Source organism: Erythrolamprus reginae, chromosome 1, assembly GCF_031021105.1.
Source record: "Erythrolamprus reginae isolate rEryReg1 chromosome 1, rEryReg1.hap1, whole genome shotgun sequence".
NCBI classification, from domain to species: Eukaryota; Metazoa; Chordata; class Lepidosauria; order Squamata; family Dipsadidae; genus Erythrolamprus; species Erythrolamprus reginae.
This window is the reverse complement of record NC_091950.1, coordinates 121,706,381-121,721,679: the sequence shown is the minus strand read 5'-3', so window position 1 is coordinate 121,721,679 and position 15,299 is coordinate 121,706,381. Positions and strand designations below refer to the sequence as shown.

Genomic DNA, 15,299 nt, shown 5'->3' with positions numbered 1-15,299 from the left:
TCCACAGTTGAAAACTAGAAAACATAATTGTTACCAGTCCTTACTGCTGATGCAAAAAAAACAAAACCCACCGCCAAATGGCAAGAACTACATGCATATTCATTTGCATCTGCAAACTTCATTTCAAAATGCATACTCTTGCATTGATATGCATATCAGGCAATTTTTATAAAAATGTTATAATTCATGTGTATATAATGCAATCAACTGAGGCAAAATGCAAGAATCGCCCTTACATCCATGGGTAGGCTTTGAACTATTCTTACTAACCTCCTCGAGCAAAGCTATTGGACAGATTTACATCCAAATGTCCTGGCACTACCTGCTTAAACACAGTAGACATTCTTGAAGCCCTCCTTTCAGTGCCTAAAGTCAGTCAAAAAGAATGGAAAGATTAAAAGTAGAATATCATTCAAGTTGACATATTACCTATATATTACCTTAACTTGAACCCTATGGTTGAAAACAACAATGGCACATATATAGAAATATTCCTTTAATGGTTCATTTATCTAATTGTTGCCACTTTCCCACATTTAAGAAACATTACACATAATTAGAAATAGCAAGTATACATTTGCAGCATACAGGAAGTTAGGCATGGCTAACACAATCAAAGTCTTTAACAACAAATGAAGCAAAGCATGCACAATTGGTGATGGGGTTATGTTATGAAAAAGCCAGAATTTAGATACAATTGATTTCACCAACTTATTAAGCCAAATGGACAAACTTGGCAAGTTGCATGCTCCTGTATCTAAAACAGCAGCGTTACCTTTGTTTGAACCCTACAGGTTTCATCACATGACAACTGAAATAGAATATTAATGCATTTCTTAATGGCTTCATCCAGACCTATTCTGTAAAAAGCATATCACATTTTAACCTTTCGCCTTCAAGATATATTTATACGTATGTTGATAAAGCTACGTTAAGCATTTCAAATTGCTTGTAATTTTCTAATAGAGCTAAAGTCCCGTAAATTTGTTCATGTATGTGGCACAGAATCTCACCAGCTAGCAATTTTACTTCAGTTCAAAGTACTTTGCTTTTATAAACTGCCATTTATATGAAAAGTATACTTGCAAAAATTTCAGAGACAAATCAGCTACCCAGGAAATGGTTTATTAAGGCAATGAGAGATTATAATGTGAAAATCAAATTAGAAAAAAGTTCATTATAAACACATTCTATGTTTAAATGTTGGATTTTAACCAAGCTATCCAAAAGGATCATATTACCTGGAGATAAAGCAATTGCTGGTCTGATGGTAAGAGTATTATTCCCATTCAATTTGCAATGGATAGAAATTGCATTCAGTAAGGCTTGAAGGTATTTTTCTTGTTCTATGCTGCTTGATGATTCAAGTGATGTAGGAGCTATGCAAACAAATGCAGGAAACAGATTATACCCTGGATTTGTACAGCACATTTCACTTCTACGAAATGAAAACAGCATCCAACTGATGTGTTTATTTAGTTATCTTAAATCTTCTCTTTTGATTATAGAAACATAAAAACATAGAAGACTGGCGGCAGAAAAAGACCTCATGATCCATCTAGTCTGCCCTTATACTATTTTTTGAATTTTATCTTAGGATGGATCTATGTTTATCCCAGGCACGTTTAAATTCAGTTACTGTGGATTTACCAACCTGTATTTTATCTTACAATGGATATATGTTTATCCCAGGCATGTTTAAATTCAGTTACTGTGGATTTACCAACCACGTCTGCTGGAAGTTTGTTCCAAGGATCTACTACTCTTTCAGTAAAATAATATTTTCTCATGTTGCTTTTGTCTTTCCCCTAACTAACTTCAGATTGTGTCCCCTTGTTCTTGTGTTCACTTTCCTATTAAAACCACTTCCCTCCTGAACCTTATTTAACCCTTTGACTTATTTAAATGTTTTGATCATGTCCCCCCTTTTCCTTCTGTCCTCCAGACTATACAGATTGAGTTCATTAAGTCTTTCCTGATATGTTTTATGCTTAAGACCCACCACCATTCTTGTAGCCCGTCTTTGGACCCGTTCAATTTTGTCAATATCTTTTTGTAGGTGAGGTCTCAAGAACTGAACACAGTATTCCAAATGTGGTCTCACCAGCGCTCTACATAGCGGGATCACAATCTCCCTCTTCCTGCTTGTTATACCTCTAGCTATGCAGCCAAGCATCCTACTTGCTTTTCCTACCGCCTGACTGTACTGTTCACCCATTTTGAGATTGTCAGAAATCACTACCCCTAAATCCTTCTCTTCTGAAGTTTTTGCTAACACAGAACTGCCAATACAATACTCAGATTGAGGATTCCTTTTCCCCAAGTGCATTATTTTACATTTGCTTTGACCATTTATCTAGTAAAGCTAAATCATTTACCATATTACAGACGCCTCCAGGAATATCAACCCTATTGCACACTTTAGAGTCATCGGCAAATAGGCAAACCTTCCCTACCAGGCAAACCTTCCCTATTATGGGCAGATAAAATAAATATAACTGTTCAAATTAAAAATAAAATTGAATAAATATAAACTAAATAAAATATAACATCATATCTGCCAGCATGGATAAGACATACAACCATCTATCACTGCGAAAGTAATCTGAGGTCATTTTAGCGTTCTGCTTGTAGGTGAAATCAAAACGTAACTACTGTATTAATGAAAAGGTGCTTCTAAAATATCATTATGAAGATGCCTTTACTATTTCAGTAGGTACAGTATAATGTTGTTTGTGGTTATACAAGCATTTTCTGCTTTTCCATATATTGTTCTCCACTTGCCTACTTATATGAGCATGACTAACAGAACTGTGCAATGCATGATCTGAAAAAGATTTAGAAGAAATACTTTGGACTCATGGAAGCATAGCACCACTCTGCTGTTTATTAAAGAAACCCACTTTTGGAGGGCTTTTGCACAAGCCTGGGAAAAAAAGATGCAACTGTTTTATGGAACTGATTCAATTAACTTACAAAGAAACCACAACTTTTCTTCAGGCTTATGAAGAAGGCTGGGAAAAAAAGGAACACTTTACTGAAAAGCAGAGAGGACTCAAGATTATGTCCGGGACCGCCTTCTGCCGCACGAATACCAGCGACCGGTTAGGTCCCACAGAGTTGGCCTTCTCCGGGTCCCGTCGACTAAGCAATGTCGTTTGGCGGGACCCAGGAGAAGAGCCTTCTCTGTGGTGGCCCCGGCCCTCTGGAACCAGCTCCCCCCAGATATCAGAGTTGCCCCCACCCTCCTTGCCTTTCGCAAGCTCCTTAAAACCCACCTCTGTCATCAGGCATGGGGGAATTGAAATTTCCCTTCCCCCTAGGCTTATAGAATTTATACATGGTATGCTTGTATGTATGAGTGGTTCTTTAAATTGGGATTTTTTAGATTATTTTTAATATTAGATTTGTTTACATTGTCTTTTTATACTGTTGTTAGCCGCCTCGAGTCTTCGGAGAGGGGCGGCATACAAATCTAATAAATAAATAAGTAAATAAATAATAAATAAGATTCATATGTTGCTTGAAGCACTGCCTGAATCATTTTCAAAATATACCTGAAACTGTGCAGCAAATTCAATAAGTAAATGGCCACCACTCAACAGAGATGCAAACATCCAGCAAGCCTGAATATGGCAAATAATGCATTTCAGATCAACATTTTCTTCTTCATTTTTTCCCTGTATTATTCACTTTTACTATTTTTACGATTTCATCCTGACTTCCTTTTTCTCCCCAATCTTTCCCTGTGTATATTTTACCCCAAACAAAATAACGACAAGAAAGAACAGTCTCTGTTTGTATATAGCTTGGCTTAAGCAAACAATGACTTCGGAGATGGTTTGTTCTTGGGGCAAATCCAAAATCCTTGGTGATATACCCCCCCCCCAATTGCTCAATTCTTGCAGTTAAACACTTGAAAGTACCTACAGGGACCTACCAACAAAAGCTGCACAGCAATTATTTGTAGATTACTGACATCGAAGAATTTTCTTTCATTGTGTGGATACATTCAAAGCACAAACACATACAAAACAGTATAGTATTCCCAGGATTTTAAGCAATCAAAATCTATTCACATCTTAAATTCTTGAATGATTCATAGCTTATGTAACTTGCACATAACTGTTCATTTGTTTTTTATTATCCTCTTCAAAAATTCCATAGGACAAGTTTTTTCAAGCAGGCTAATAATACTAATTGGTTACCAAAGTATAGAATAAACCATATTTCCACTATTACCTCATATAATAAATACAGATTTTTATTTTAGTTCACTGCCTAGCAAATGGTCACATTTGTAGGGTGTGTAGTAGGGTGTGGGGATTGCTCAGGACAGTGTCATATTCTAATGAATAAGAAACATTCTATGTGTGACACTAGGGATTTAGCTAGCCAACATTTCTTCTGTTTACATGGCAGAACAGAACAGCCATGAAGCTCAAAAATAAGTTAAACATTAAATATTTGTCTCTTATTCTCTAAAAGTTATAACAAGGTAGAACCTTAATAATTTTGCATTTATTACATGTTGGTTACATAATACACTGAGATAATTTCCCTCATTCCGCTTCCCTTCAAATGCATTTTAACTACCATGATACTTTGCCTGTGTAGAGGTTAAGTCCAGAACATCTGGAGGCACTTGTTTGGAGAAAGCATTAACTTTTTTTTTACAAAGAGCTAAAGTATTTGTAAAGAATAATGCAATGTATTAACAATTGATGATATAAAGACCTTCCCATTCTACAAGATAATTCATACAAAACATAACCTCACCTGAGGTTTGTGTATTTTGTGATTTGAAAAGGCCAACAACTCCTTTCCCATGGAAACCACCCGCTCGAAACAGGAATGTACTTGTTTTTGAGTTTTTCCAACATACTACTGGCAAGCGATTGTGCCGATAGCAGCGAGCTACTCTCTGCAGGCTGCTGTCCTGTACGCACTGAGGTACCACTAGCAGTCCTGGGTAACTGGAACAAAGTGAAAAAGAGAGGTCATACAATGGAATTGGTTATAACGAAAAGCTCATGTGACTTTTCATTACAGAATTCTGATAAATTTCCAGTATAACAGCAGATTAGATACCATGTGAACTTAGAACATCTGAAAACTCCAAGAGCTAATAAACACCTTTGTTCTGACACCAAAAAGCACTGGCAACAACTCAAAAAAGACCACCTAACATATCAACATATCACTTACATCTGTTTTAACAGATATTTCCCAGGCTAGGGTCATTTCCTGTCAAATCTGCCATAGCCCAGAAAGTCAGAAGCTATTCATTGGACTATCTAAACTTGGTCATCACTTTACTTGATCAATATTAAAATAAGCGTTTTGTCATTCTTCAGGAAGCAGATTCAAAAACATTGCTTTCATGCAATTGAACATGTAAAATAGATTCTATTACCACTACCACTGTCCACTACTAGAGGTCAAGATATCAACCCTAACCCACCCTCCCCCAGAATGACTTCTGCTGGTGGACATTTTCTTCCTTTGGCTCTTTTTAGCAGTTTCTTTTAAGTCCAGATTTCCCACAATTTGCTACCATTTAATACCATTCATTTTTTTTATTAGTAGGGTTATGATCTGTAGTAAGATAAAAGCATTACAATCATCCAGAAATAACAATTTTAATGCAGACAATATTTTTATAGGAGATTGATGAAAATATTTTTGCTTCTACGGCTTATTTTTAATCCACTATTTCCTTTACAAAACAGAGAATCATTATACAGTATTTCACAAAATATTGATTGGGAACAGCCAACAATTATTGCCAAAAGTTCTGACTGCCAAGTTCTTGCCAATGTCTTTCTTTTTCTACTTGGCTAGTGCTGATCTGAGATGCTGGGATTTCTTTTCAATTATAGTCAATGAAATTCTCCACTAATTTTTACTGATCCGATTCAAGAAAGAGGTGATAGGTAATTGGTTCTACTGTAAGTACCTTGTGTGTGTAATTGCCAAATGCGCTTAGATTTCTTTCCAACTTAATTAAGGAGAGAAATCTAGAATTGAGGAAAAACTTCCTAACAGTGAGGATAATTAACCAATGGAACAACTTGCCTTCAGATGCTGCGGGTGCTTCATCACTGGAGGTTTTAAATAAGAGACTGGACAGTCTCTTGTCTGAAACTGTGTAAGATCTCTTGCTTGAGCAGGGGGCTGGACTAGAAGACCTCCAAGGTCCCTTCCAGCTCTATTCTGACTCTTTGGAGGTGGGAATGGGCAAAGCTGAATGCACAGTTGTCTTTATTGATCGTACTCAACTCTGCAAGTTCAAAATAAGGAGGGGGGGGGTTGGTGATAAGTAGTTAAAAAGAAGGAATATTGTTCGTTCTTTCCAGCACAATTCCTAACTTATTATTGGATTAAATATTAAAATAAAGGTTATCAGAACAATAATTTAATGCAATGGTTTTACAGACATATGTCCTTTGGAACACATACGGGTCCTTTTCTTCACTCTGCTGAATTAGTGCAATAATTCTCTCAAAATTTTGCTCTAACTGCTTAATTATTATTTTTATTTATAACTAGTTGATTACCTGGCGTTGCCCGGGTATTTATCCCAATCTTGTATTAGACAGAAAAAGGAATGAATTATATCTATAGTGTCAATCAAAGCAATTTTATTTACAGGGTATTAAAAGCATAAGGACTTTGTTCAAGTCCTAGCTTCAGAATCTGGGAGATTTAGAAACTTCTGCTGCCACCGCCACCCATTTTGCTATTTTCTCAAACTGGGCCTGGGACTGGAACATAAATCCCTGAGCTGGCCCATGCTGTGCTTCCTCCACCCCTGCTGAGATAGGCTGGGTGTTCTCTCTGGTTTTCATACTTGTTTCACCTCGATTAGGTTGTGCAATGAATTGGAGTGAAGGGGGATCCTGGCAACAATGGCCAAAGCTGTGAAGTGGGGACAGACGATCCATTTATGCCGTGGCGTGCTCGATCAAAGGCCTTGTACTGGCCTCGTTCTCTGTACAATCTCTTAGGGAATAGCTTTGGCCTGTGTTCCCAGTATTATCCTTCATCCCAGCTCAGGCCTAGGCTCACACAGTAGGCTTATGAAGCAAAGGCAGCCTGATTAGGCCAGTCTGGTGTGTATGTATATGAGTGTGGCCGCCATTTCTTATAATAACCTTTTTTAAGGGATTTTAGTTTGTTAATGTTTTACCCTTAGATAATGTTCAACTTCTTTTACTGTTTTGTACTTATTTATTGTATTCATACTGTTGTTGTAAGCCACCCTGTATCCTTCGGGATTGAGCGGCATAGAAGTCGAATAAATAAATAATAAATAAATAAAGTACAGAGCCCTTTGATTCAGTGCAGCCAAATGCCCTTAGCTTAATGCTGAGCTAGGCTCAGTGTACAGAACATAACCTTTGTTCCAAAAGGCCACTCCTAGGGGAGGTAGGGGTATCTTACTCCCACAGTATTTGTTGCCAAATAGTAAATCATATGTGTACCAGGTTTGGTTGAAATTGTTCAAGGCATTCCTGAGTTATGCTAGAACATACATATAGCCTTAATATATGTGTGCGTATGTATGTATATATGTATGTATGTGTGTGTGTATGTACCTGTATGTATGTATGTTGTTGTTGTTGTTGTTGTAATATTTTATATTATAGAAGGCATCTTTAGCAAATAAGCCAGTCAGTACAGAAACCAATAAAGAAAACAACATGTACATTTCATACTTGTCCACGGCTAGCTGTTTATAAATCCTTAGTTTCTATGAACAAGAAAGTTCAGATGTTACAAATGTGCACCTCAAACACAATCAATATTTTGGCCCTGAAGAGAAATGAACTCTGGCTGCCTCAATGCTGTAGTATACAAATAACTGATTATATAACTTTTTTAAAAAATCTGCTGAAAAGTTTTGTTCAAGTTTTCCAACAGGATTCTACAGTTTTGGAACATTTTAGAATAAGATGAATTTAGATGTGTTTGTCGTCATTTGTGCATATATGAAAATAAACACATTTAAAATATTACTGATGAGCTATATGTTTTGGAAATACACAACACAAACTTGCACGTTAAACACAGTTTTTTAAAAATAAGTAATTAAGCTCTTATGAAAGCTGTATATTCCCAGGGGTGGTTGCAAAGTCCACCCACCTGGAGTCCACCCAATTTTCTTGTTTTAATCTCTGCATGCACAAAGCTTCTGATACTGCTCTCTGTATAATGTGAACAGTTCTCACAAAGATATAGTGAGGAAAAACCCTCTACAACATTATTGTAAGCCGCCCTGATTGGGTGGCATACAAGTCAACCAACCAACCAACCAACCAACCAACCAACCAACCAACCAACCAACCAAATAAATAAATTTATTTTCAGCAGAATTTCTCTGATAAGCCACTGTCAACAAATTAAAAACCAAAACAAAACAAACCAGAACTACAGTAGTTGGGTACAAAGTATTGGCTACAGTATTGTGTACAAAGTACAAAAAGAGCAGGACACCAGACTCTTATGCTTATAAAGGGAAATCCCCCAGTGACTGATAACATTCCTACACTATCCATTTGAATCCAGCCTGCAGTGTTTACCGTAAATACTTGTAGTGGGAAGATTATGAACATCTAAACAAAGGGCCACAAAAAATAAAAGAGATTCTGGAATTTTTATTGAGCAGTCTTTATGGTTACTAAAAGATAGAAATCATAACTTCTGACGATCCCCCTAATTCTTAATATTCTGTGTATGCTTCTACAGGTGCACATACCTATCAAAAAAATTTTTAAAGCTAAAATGTTTAATTTGCTCATTAATCAGATTAGTATTGCAATGAGAAAACGAACGTAGATCAAATGATTTTTAAATGTTGGTAACTCATGAATAAGTGCATGCAGATTATCAACAAACTAAATTTCTTCTTGTTTAGAAACATAAGAGTCCAATTACTGGCCCAATTATTTATTTATTTATTTATTGATTGATTGATTGATTGTTAGAGTTGAAGGAGACCATGCAGGTCGAGTCCAACCCCCTGCCTGAGCAGGAAATCCTAAAGCACCCCAGCAAAATGGCAGTCCAATCTCCTCTTGAAAGTGTCCAGAGTTTGGGAGTTCACAACCTCCGCAGGCAGGTTGTTCCACTGGTTGATCGCTCTGACTGTCAGGAAGTTCTTCCTTATTTCCAGGTTGAATCTCTCCTTGGTCAGCTTCCAGCTGTTGTTCCTCATCCACCCCTCTGGTGCTCTGGAGCAGTGTTTCCCAACCAATGTGCCGTGGCACATTAGTGTGCCGCGGGACATGGTCAGGTGTGCCGCGAGCCCGGCCTGGCTGGAGCTTCCCTGGCGGTGACAGGAAGTGAACTTTTGGGGCTTGGTGGGAGGGTGCCGGCCACTGTTGTTTCTAAGCTGCGTAGGCATGCGCCCGCACAGTCATTAGGACCCCCCCCCCACAGAAATTTTTGAAGTGGCACAAAGCCATGCAGTCCTGAATCGCTCCCTTCTCCGGCCAGCAAAGTCGGCTGCCCGGGAAAGCGCCGCCTTTGAAAAGCGCGCGTTTAAAAAGCGTGCCGTTTTGCCAGGCAGCCGGCTTGCTGGCCGGAGAAGCGAGCGATCCGGGACTGCGTGGCTTTGCGCCGTGATGACAACGGTGCCGTGGTGGCCTCCAAGTGCCGCCCTTCGTGGCGCCCCACCACCCATTCCTGCAGGTAGAAGTCGGGCGGGGTACCGGGAGGCGGAGCGTGGCCGGGCGCTGAGCGCCATAGACACCTGGGAGGGCAAAGGGTTGGATGTGGCTGCTGCCTCTTAGGCGGAGGCGAAGGCAACGGCGGAGTTTGCGCTGGGGCCATGCGGGGCCGCTGATCCAGGGGGCCACAGACCGGCAAGCTGCCCTCCACTCTCTCTCCGCTCTCTCTTTCTCTCTATGTTGCCGGCGTGGTGCACGAGAGAGAAAGAGAGAGAGAGAAAAAGGAGGGTTAGACAGAAAGCAAGAGAGAAAGAGGAAGAGAGAAGGAAAGCGAGAGAGAGAAAGCAAGGGAGAAAGAAAGAATAAAAGAGATAGCAAGAGAGACAGAAAGAGAGAGAGAAAGAATGCAAGAGAGAGAAAGCGAGAAAGAAGGAGGGAAGGAGGGCGTGAGAAAGCAAAAAAGAGAGGAAGGAAGGAAGAAAGAAAGAGGGATGGAGACAGAGGGAAAGAAAGAAAGAGATAGGGGAGAAATAGGGCGAAAGGGAGGAAGAGAGGGTTTTTTTGTCCAAACATTTTTAGCCCCCCCCCGCTCGCCCCCCCCCGCTCAGTGTTCCCCAGGATTTTGTAAGTGTAATTGATTATCCACCAAGACTCCAAGACCTCTTTCGCAGTCACTACTGCTAAGTGGGGTTTCTCCCAGGCTGTATGTATGTCTAGGTTTTTTTTTACCTAGGTGAAGGACTTTGCTCTTGTCGACGTTAAACATCATTTTGTTAGTATGGGCCCACAGTGTTAATCTGTCTAGGTCTTTTCTGTATTTTGAGCCTGTCCTCTAGGGTGTTGGCTACCCCCTCCAGCTTGGTGTCATCTGCGAATTGGATTAGGTCCCCTTCTATTCCCTCAGCCAGGTCGTTGATGAAAATGTTGAAGAGTATAGGGCTCAGGACAGAACCCTGTGGTACCCCACTGCCTACCTTCTTCCATGTTGATTTGGAGCCATTGAGGACAACTCATTGGGTGCGGTTGGTCAGCCAACTGTTTATCCATCTGCATGTGTTCTAATCTACCCAGTTTTTTTCTAATTTTGGATTAGGAGATTGTGGTCAACTTTATCGAAAGCTTTGCTGAAGTCCAGGTATATGAGGTCTACTGCGTTGCGTTGGTCCACTGATTTGGTTGTGATGTTGAAAAATGATATGAGGTTGGTTTGGCATGATTTGTGTCTGACAAACTTGTGCTGGCTGTTGGATATAATCTTGTTTGTTTCTAGGTAGTGGCAAAGTTGTTTTTTAATTATTTTCTCCAGTCTTTTTCCAGGTATAGAAGTCAGACTGATTGCTCTGTAGTTGCCTGGGTCAGTCTTTTTACCTTTTTTGTGGATGGGGACTACGTCAGCTCGTTTCCAGTCTTCCGGTAGGTCTCCAGTGGTCCAGGATTTTTGATAGATGAAGAGAAGTGGTTCCGCTATGGTGTATGCCAGTTCTTTTAGGACTCTGGGGTGAAGTCCATCTGGCCCTGGTGATTTGTACTCGTTTAAATCAATACCATTAGATCAATACCATATGATATCCACTGAACTGAAGCACTCTCTTTCCTAACCCAATATGTAGATGTCAGGAATTTTATTTGATATTTTTTTACAAGCAAACCCCCCTGCTCTAGAAGTATTACTTCCACAGGGACAAATAATCTTTTTTCAGCCATTTATAATATAGACTAATAATTGTGACAGGTGATTCATGTAACTTAGATCTATTTTAATAACTAAGCTGGCTTACCTTCTGCAAAGGGAATACATCCTGTTTAAAGCCGTTATTCGAAAGTGTTCTGTTTTTGAACGTGAAGAACTGTTACTTATGGTTCCTAACCCCAAACGTTGATAGTCTCTAAAACAAGCTCTTTCCACTAGCTGCTCCATTGTTGATTTTTCTGATGCTTTCAAAGTACCACTTGTGTGCATTTCACTGTCATCTGAAACTAAAGTTGAAATAGTACCGGTATTAGTAGTTAGCATACAGTGACTTGTGTAATAAGACAGTGGCAAAAAAAGAGCTTCAATCTATTTCTACCTGAGACATCATCTTCTTCATTACATCCAGGACGATTTGCCCTTTCCTCCATGATTGTTCCTGTCTTTTTTTTCAGTAAATGCTGCCGGCCAATTGTCATTTTACCTGCACGTTTTGCTCCTTTTACAATTGTTTTTGAAAGAGTGCTAAATTCAGGAAAAAAGGAAAAACATCTGTACTTTTGCTGAAAGAGAATGTTAGCAACTGTATAGTCTCATCTTTTCTCCAAAACAGGTCTTCTAAGCTTTACTTCTATGAGTGCCATGCTGTGGAGCCTTTCAGCAGAAAGAACTAGTGCTATTATGCCCACAAGTTTATCTTTCACAAACCATTTTTATGTGTGTACCTTAAATATACATTCAGAATGCATTTCCTCCTTCAATCAGAAATACAGAACTGTGGGTTGATCATAATAAATGTCCTATTATGTGATTTGTTCATTTTCACTACAATTTGGTTTTCACTTCAAATATATGGCACTACCTCCTTTGTTAAAGCATGGTGTAAAATCTAAATCAACTAAAATCAAGAACATTCCCCCTTTTTTCACAATCCTGTAGTCACGCTTTGGGGTAGAATTGGGGCAACAGATCAGGGTGGGTTCCAACTTACCTCTCTGCCGGTTCGCTTCCTCCCACAGTGCATGGTTGCACCTCATTGCGTGCGCATGCTTTGTGTGTTTGCAGATGCACAGTGCCAAAAAATATTTTTTTAAAAAAAGCCAAAAGCAAGATGGTGACCTCATAAAAATAATTTAAAAATTAAATAAAAAAGATAGTGGCACCCACTGAACCAGTTCTGTGATATCATTGTGACAACAGCAGCAGGTTGCTACCGTTTCGGGCGAACCGGTCCAAACCGGGAGGACCCCATATCTGAACCAGATGGAACTCAGCATTTACTGGCTGGATGCTCTTCCAGACACTTACGATGAGTTCACAGAAGATATTTTTCTTTGCACCCTGAGAGAGAAACATTTGCCACTACCTAAGATTGAACTCTCAACCTTCTGAATAGGTGGTGAGTATCTTCACCATGAGGCCACCATGCTCCTCTATATTTCTACATGGAAATACTATTTCTAATAAGTATGACACATAAATAAAAGGGAGCAATTGTTACCGAAAAGAAGTGTTTTTCTCCTTTTGCTTTGGCAAGATGATCTGAGGTGCTGTTTGGCCAGCTGCAAAAGCAAAAGTGCTGAAGATGGACTGAGGATAGCGAAACTTCATCAGCTGTTTCTTAAATATCTCTACAACTTCAGGGCTCACTTCCTCATCAAAAGCTACCTTGATCAGCTGCAAATAAAAAGACATAATGAGGGAAAATAAAACATAAACACTGAGATATAAAAGATAAAGAGATTTTAAGATATACGGTATTAGGGCAATAGAAAAAGGTATTGTTAAGTTAAACATAATTATAGTTTTAAATCTTAATACATCATTTAAAAAAATACAGTGCATGTGAATCAACTAGAATAAAATGTTTAAATATATTATTTTAACACATTTTAATAATTAATAACGGTTAAATTTATAGTTAAAAGGAGCATTTAAGTTATACAGTAATATATTTTGGCTTTGTTACCAGGAATATATTGTTTTAGCACTATATATTATTTAAAAAATTACATTATTTCTCACCCACTTTTAAAAACCCATGTGTGGAGTTATATAAGTTTAAACACCTTGGGTCAAATTGTATGTTTCAGTGTAAATGGAAGCAAACTATTTTCTATGTTCAGACAACTGCCCATAAATAAGCATTTTAATTTGCAGGATTTTGTGTGTTTAACAGTGTACAATGTTGAATTTGACTCAGCTTCTGTTTCCTAGGGATCCATTGAAACATACAATTTGTCTAGTGCATATGACGTGTACTATGAACTAACTGCACTGTAACATAACAAAAGGTAAGAGAGCCTTTTATTGCTTATCTTTCTTTTAAAGTAAGTTTTATATTTCCTTTCCTTGGTCTCTTCATATATTTCTCTTATAAATATCTCAGGAGAATGTTGTCATTTCAGCCCAGGATGATAAGCAGGAGCAAAAAGGCAATGAAGAGCAGGCAGAAATGTTTTGTGTGGGCAGGTGTCCACTTCAAAAAACTTTTTAAAAACTACTTTGGCACATAAGTCAATTAGGTCATATTCTACTTTCTCATTCAAGGTATCCAGAGTAGTTACAAAATAAAGATCTTTGAAATCAATGGGACTTTCAAAACAAGAATATTTCTGATCTATGAGGTTTTTATATTTTGTTTACCTGAAAGGTGGCTGAGGTGATCTGCAGCCCTTCTTGCATACTTTGTTGAAGTTGGTTTTGTATGGTAATTTTCTTCTCTTTTGTTACTGAAGCAATGGGGAAGCTCCGAATAACTGTTTGTTCTCCAACTAAGAATATCAGGAGAGACACATTGCATCAGAGACCAAGTAAGGCAAATGGGAAGATATACAGTATTTATACATGAGGAAGCGAGACCACACAAAAGGCCTATGCTAAGGCTAAAAGAATTAAAATCTCAAGGATAGATAAATTATACCTAGGGCTCTCATCTATTTTTTATTTAAATCTCTCTTCCCCATACATCTAGCGGTTGCACCGTTTTCTTAACATTTATTAAAAGAGTTTCCTTGGGGGGAGATGTATTTATCAATAGACAAACCAGAGAGGATAAAGTCAAGAATACTGTTCCTTGCTATTTCTATACCTTTACTGAGTTTCGTACCTTTACTGTTTTGATATTTTCTGCTGGCCGGAAGTAGCTATTTTTAGTTGGCTGAACTAATATTCTCTTCTAGCAGACAAGACAAGATGAGACAAGAATAGTTGCTTGTGGTATTTCCTGTCTCATGGGTCAAAATAATCTGTCTGGACATAATCCTTCTGGCTTTGCTAGGTGAACTGTAGATGCAATTTTTAGTTCCATGTCAAGCAAAAAATGCATTGCAGCAGCATTCCCGATAAAGATCATATATTTTATATTATGCATTATATTTCCTGCATCATTTTTAATAATTCTGCAAGGCCAGTGATGTCACCCTTGTTATTTGTTATATCACCAAAACAGTTTGTCCTAGCATATTTATAAATAGTGAACATCAGCCCCAATTATGCCAGTACAAACAATCCCTGTTATTCTGAATGTAGAAATATTACTATACTGTTTCTCATTGTAAGCATTGATGAAAAATATTGATGAATCACTTCTACCACTGTTTCCATGGTGTCTAAAAATAATTGGGAGTTTATTTTTATAAAACCCTCAGAAATTGCACAATATAATGTTTATCCTCAGAAAGGTACAGCTACATTTAAATAACAGTAATGCTAATCAAGAAATGCTGTTATTTTCCCTCATACCTAAGGTAAATGTTTCTGTGCTTGTTCACACTACTATTCTCATGGCATTTTGAAATAGTATACTTTTTATTAATTCCCTTAAAAAAAATAGTAGGGGGAGCAAGAAATCCTGGTGGATAGCACTGTCTAAATATTTAACATTAATTTCCTTGTCTTGTAGTAAAAAAACAAATCCCTTATTTTTTGGAGCC

At 38.2% G+C, this 15,299-nt stretch overlaps 1 protein-coding gene across 2 annotated transcripts in view; it reads right to left on the bottom strand.

Moving 5' to 3' along the window:
- Nucleotides 1–15,299, bottom strand: part of SBF2 (SET binding factor 2) — a 264,683-nt gene that overhangs the window by 37,100 nt on the left and 212,284 nt on the right. The window contains exons 23-29 of one of the 2 annotated variants that reach the window (XM_070763308.1): nucleotides 14,011–14,138; nucleotides 12,866–13,041; nucleotides 11,744–11,889; nucleotides 11,453–11,651; nucleotides 4,780–4,976; nucleotides 1,242–1,379; nucleotides 271–366 (exon numbers count right to left, since the gene is read on the bottom strand). In XM_070763308.1, the coding sequence (XP_070619409.1) occupies nucleotides 271–366; nucleotides 1,242–1,379; nucleotides 4,780–4,976; nucleotides 11,453–11,651; nucleotides 11,744–11,889; nucleotides 12,866–13,041; nucleotides 14,011–14,138 (1,080 nt within the window). The remainder of the gene's footprint in view (nucleotides 1–270; nucleotides 367–1,241; nucleotides 1,380–4,779; nucleotides 4,977–11,452; nucleotides 11,652–11,743; nucleotides 11,890–12,865; nucleotides 13,042–14,010; nucleotides 14,139–15,299) is intronic. The other variant, XM_070763319.1, reaches the window with a different exon arrangement.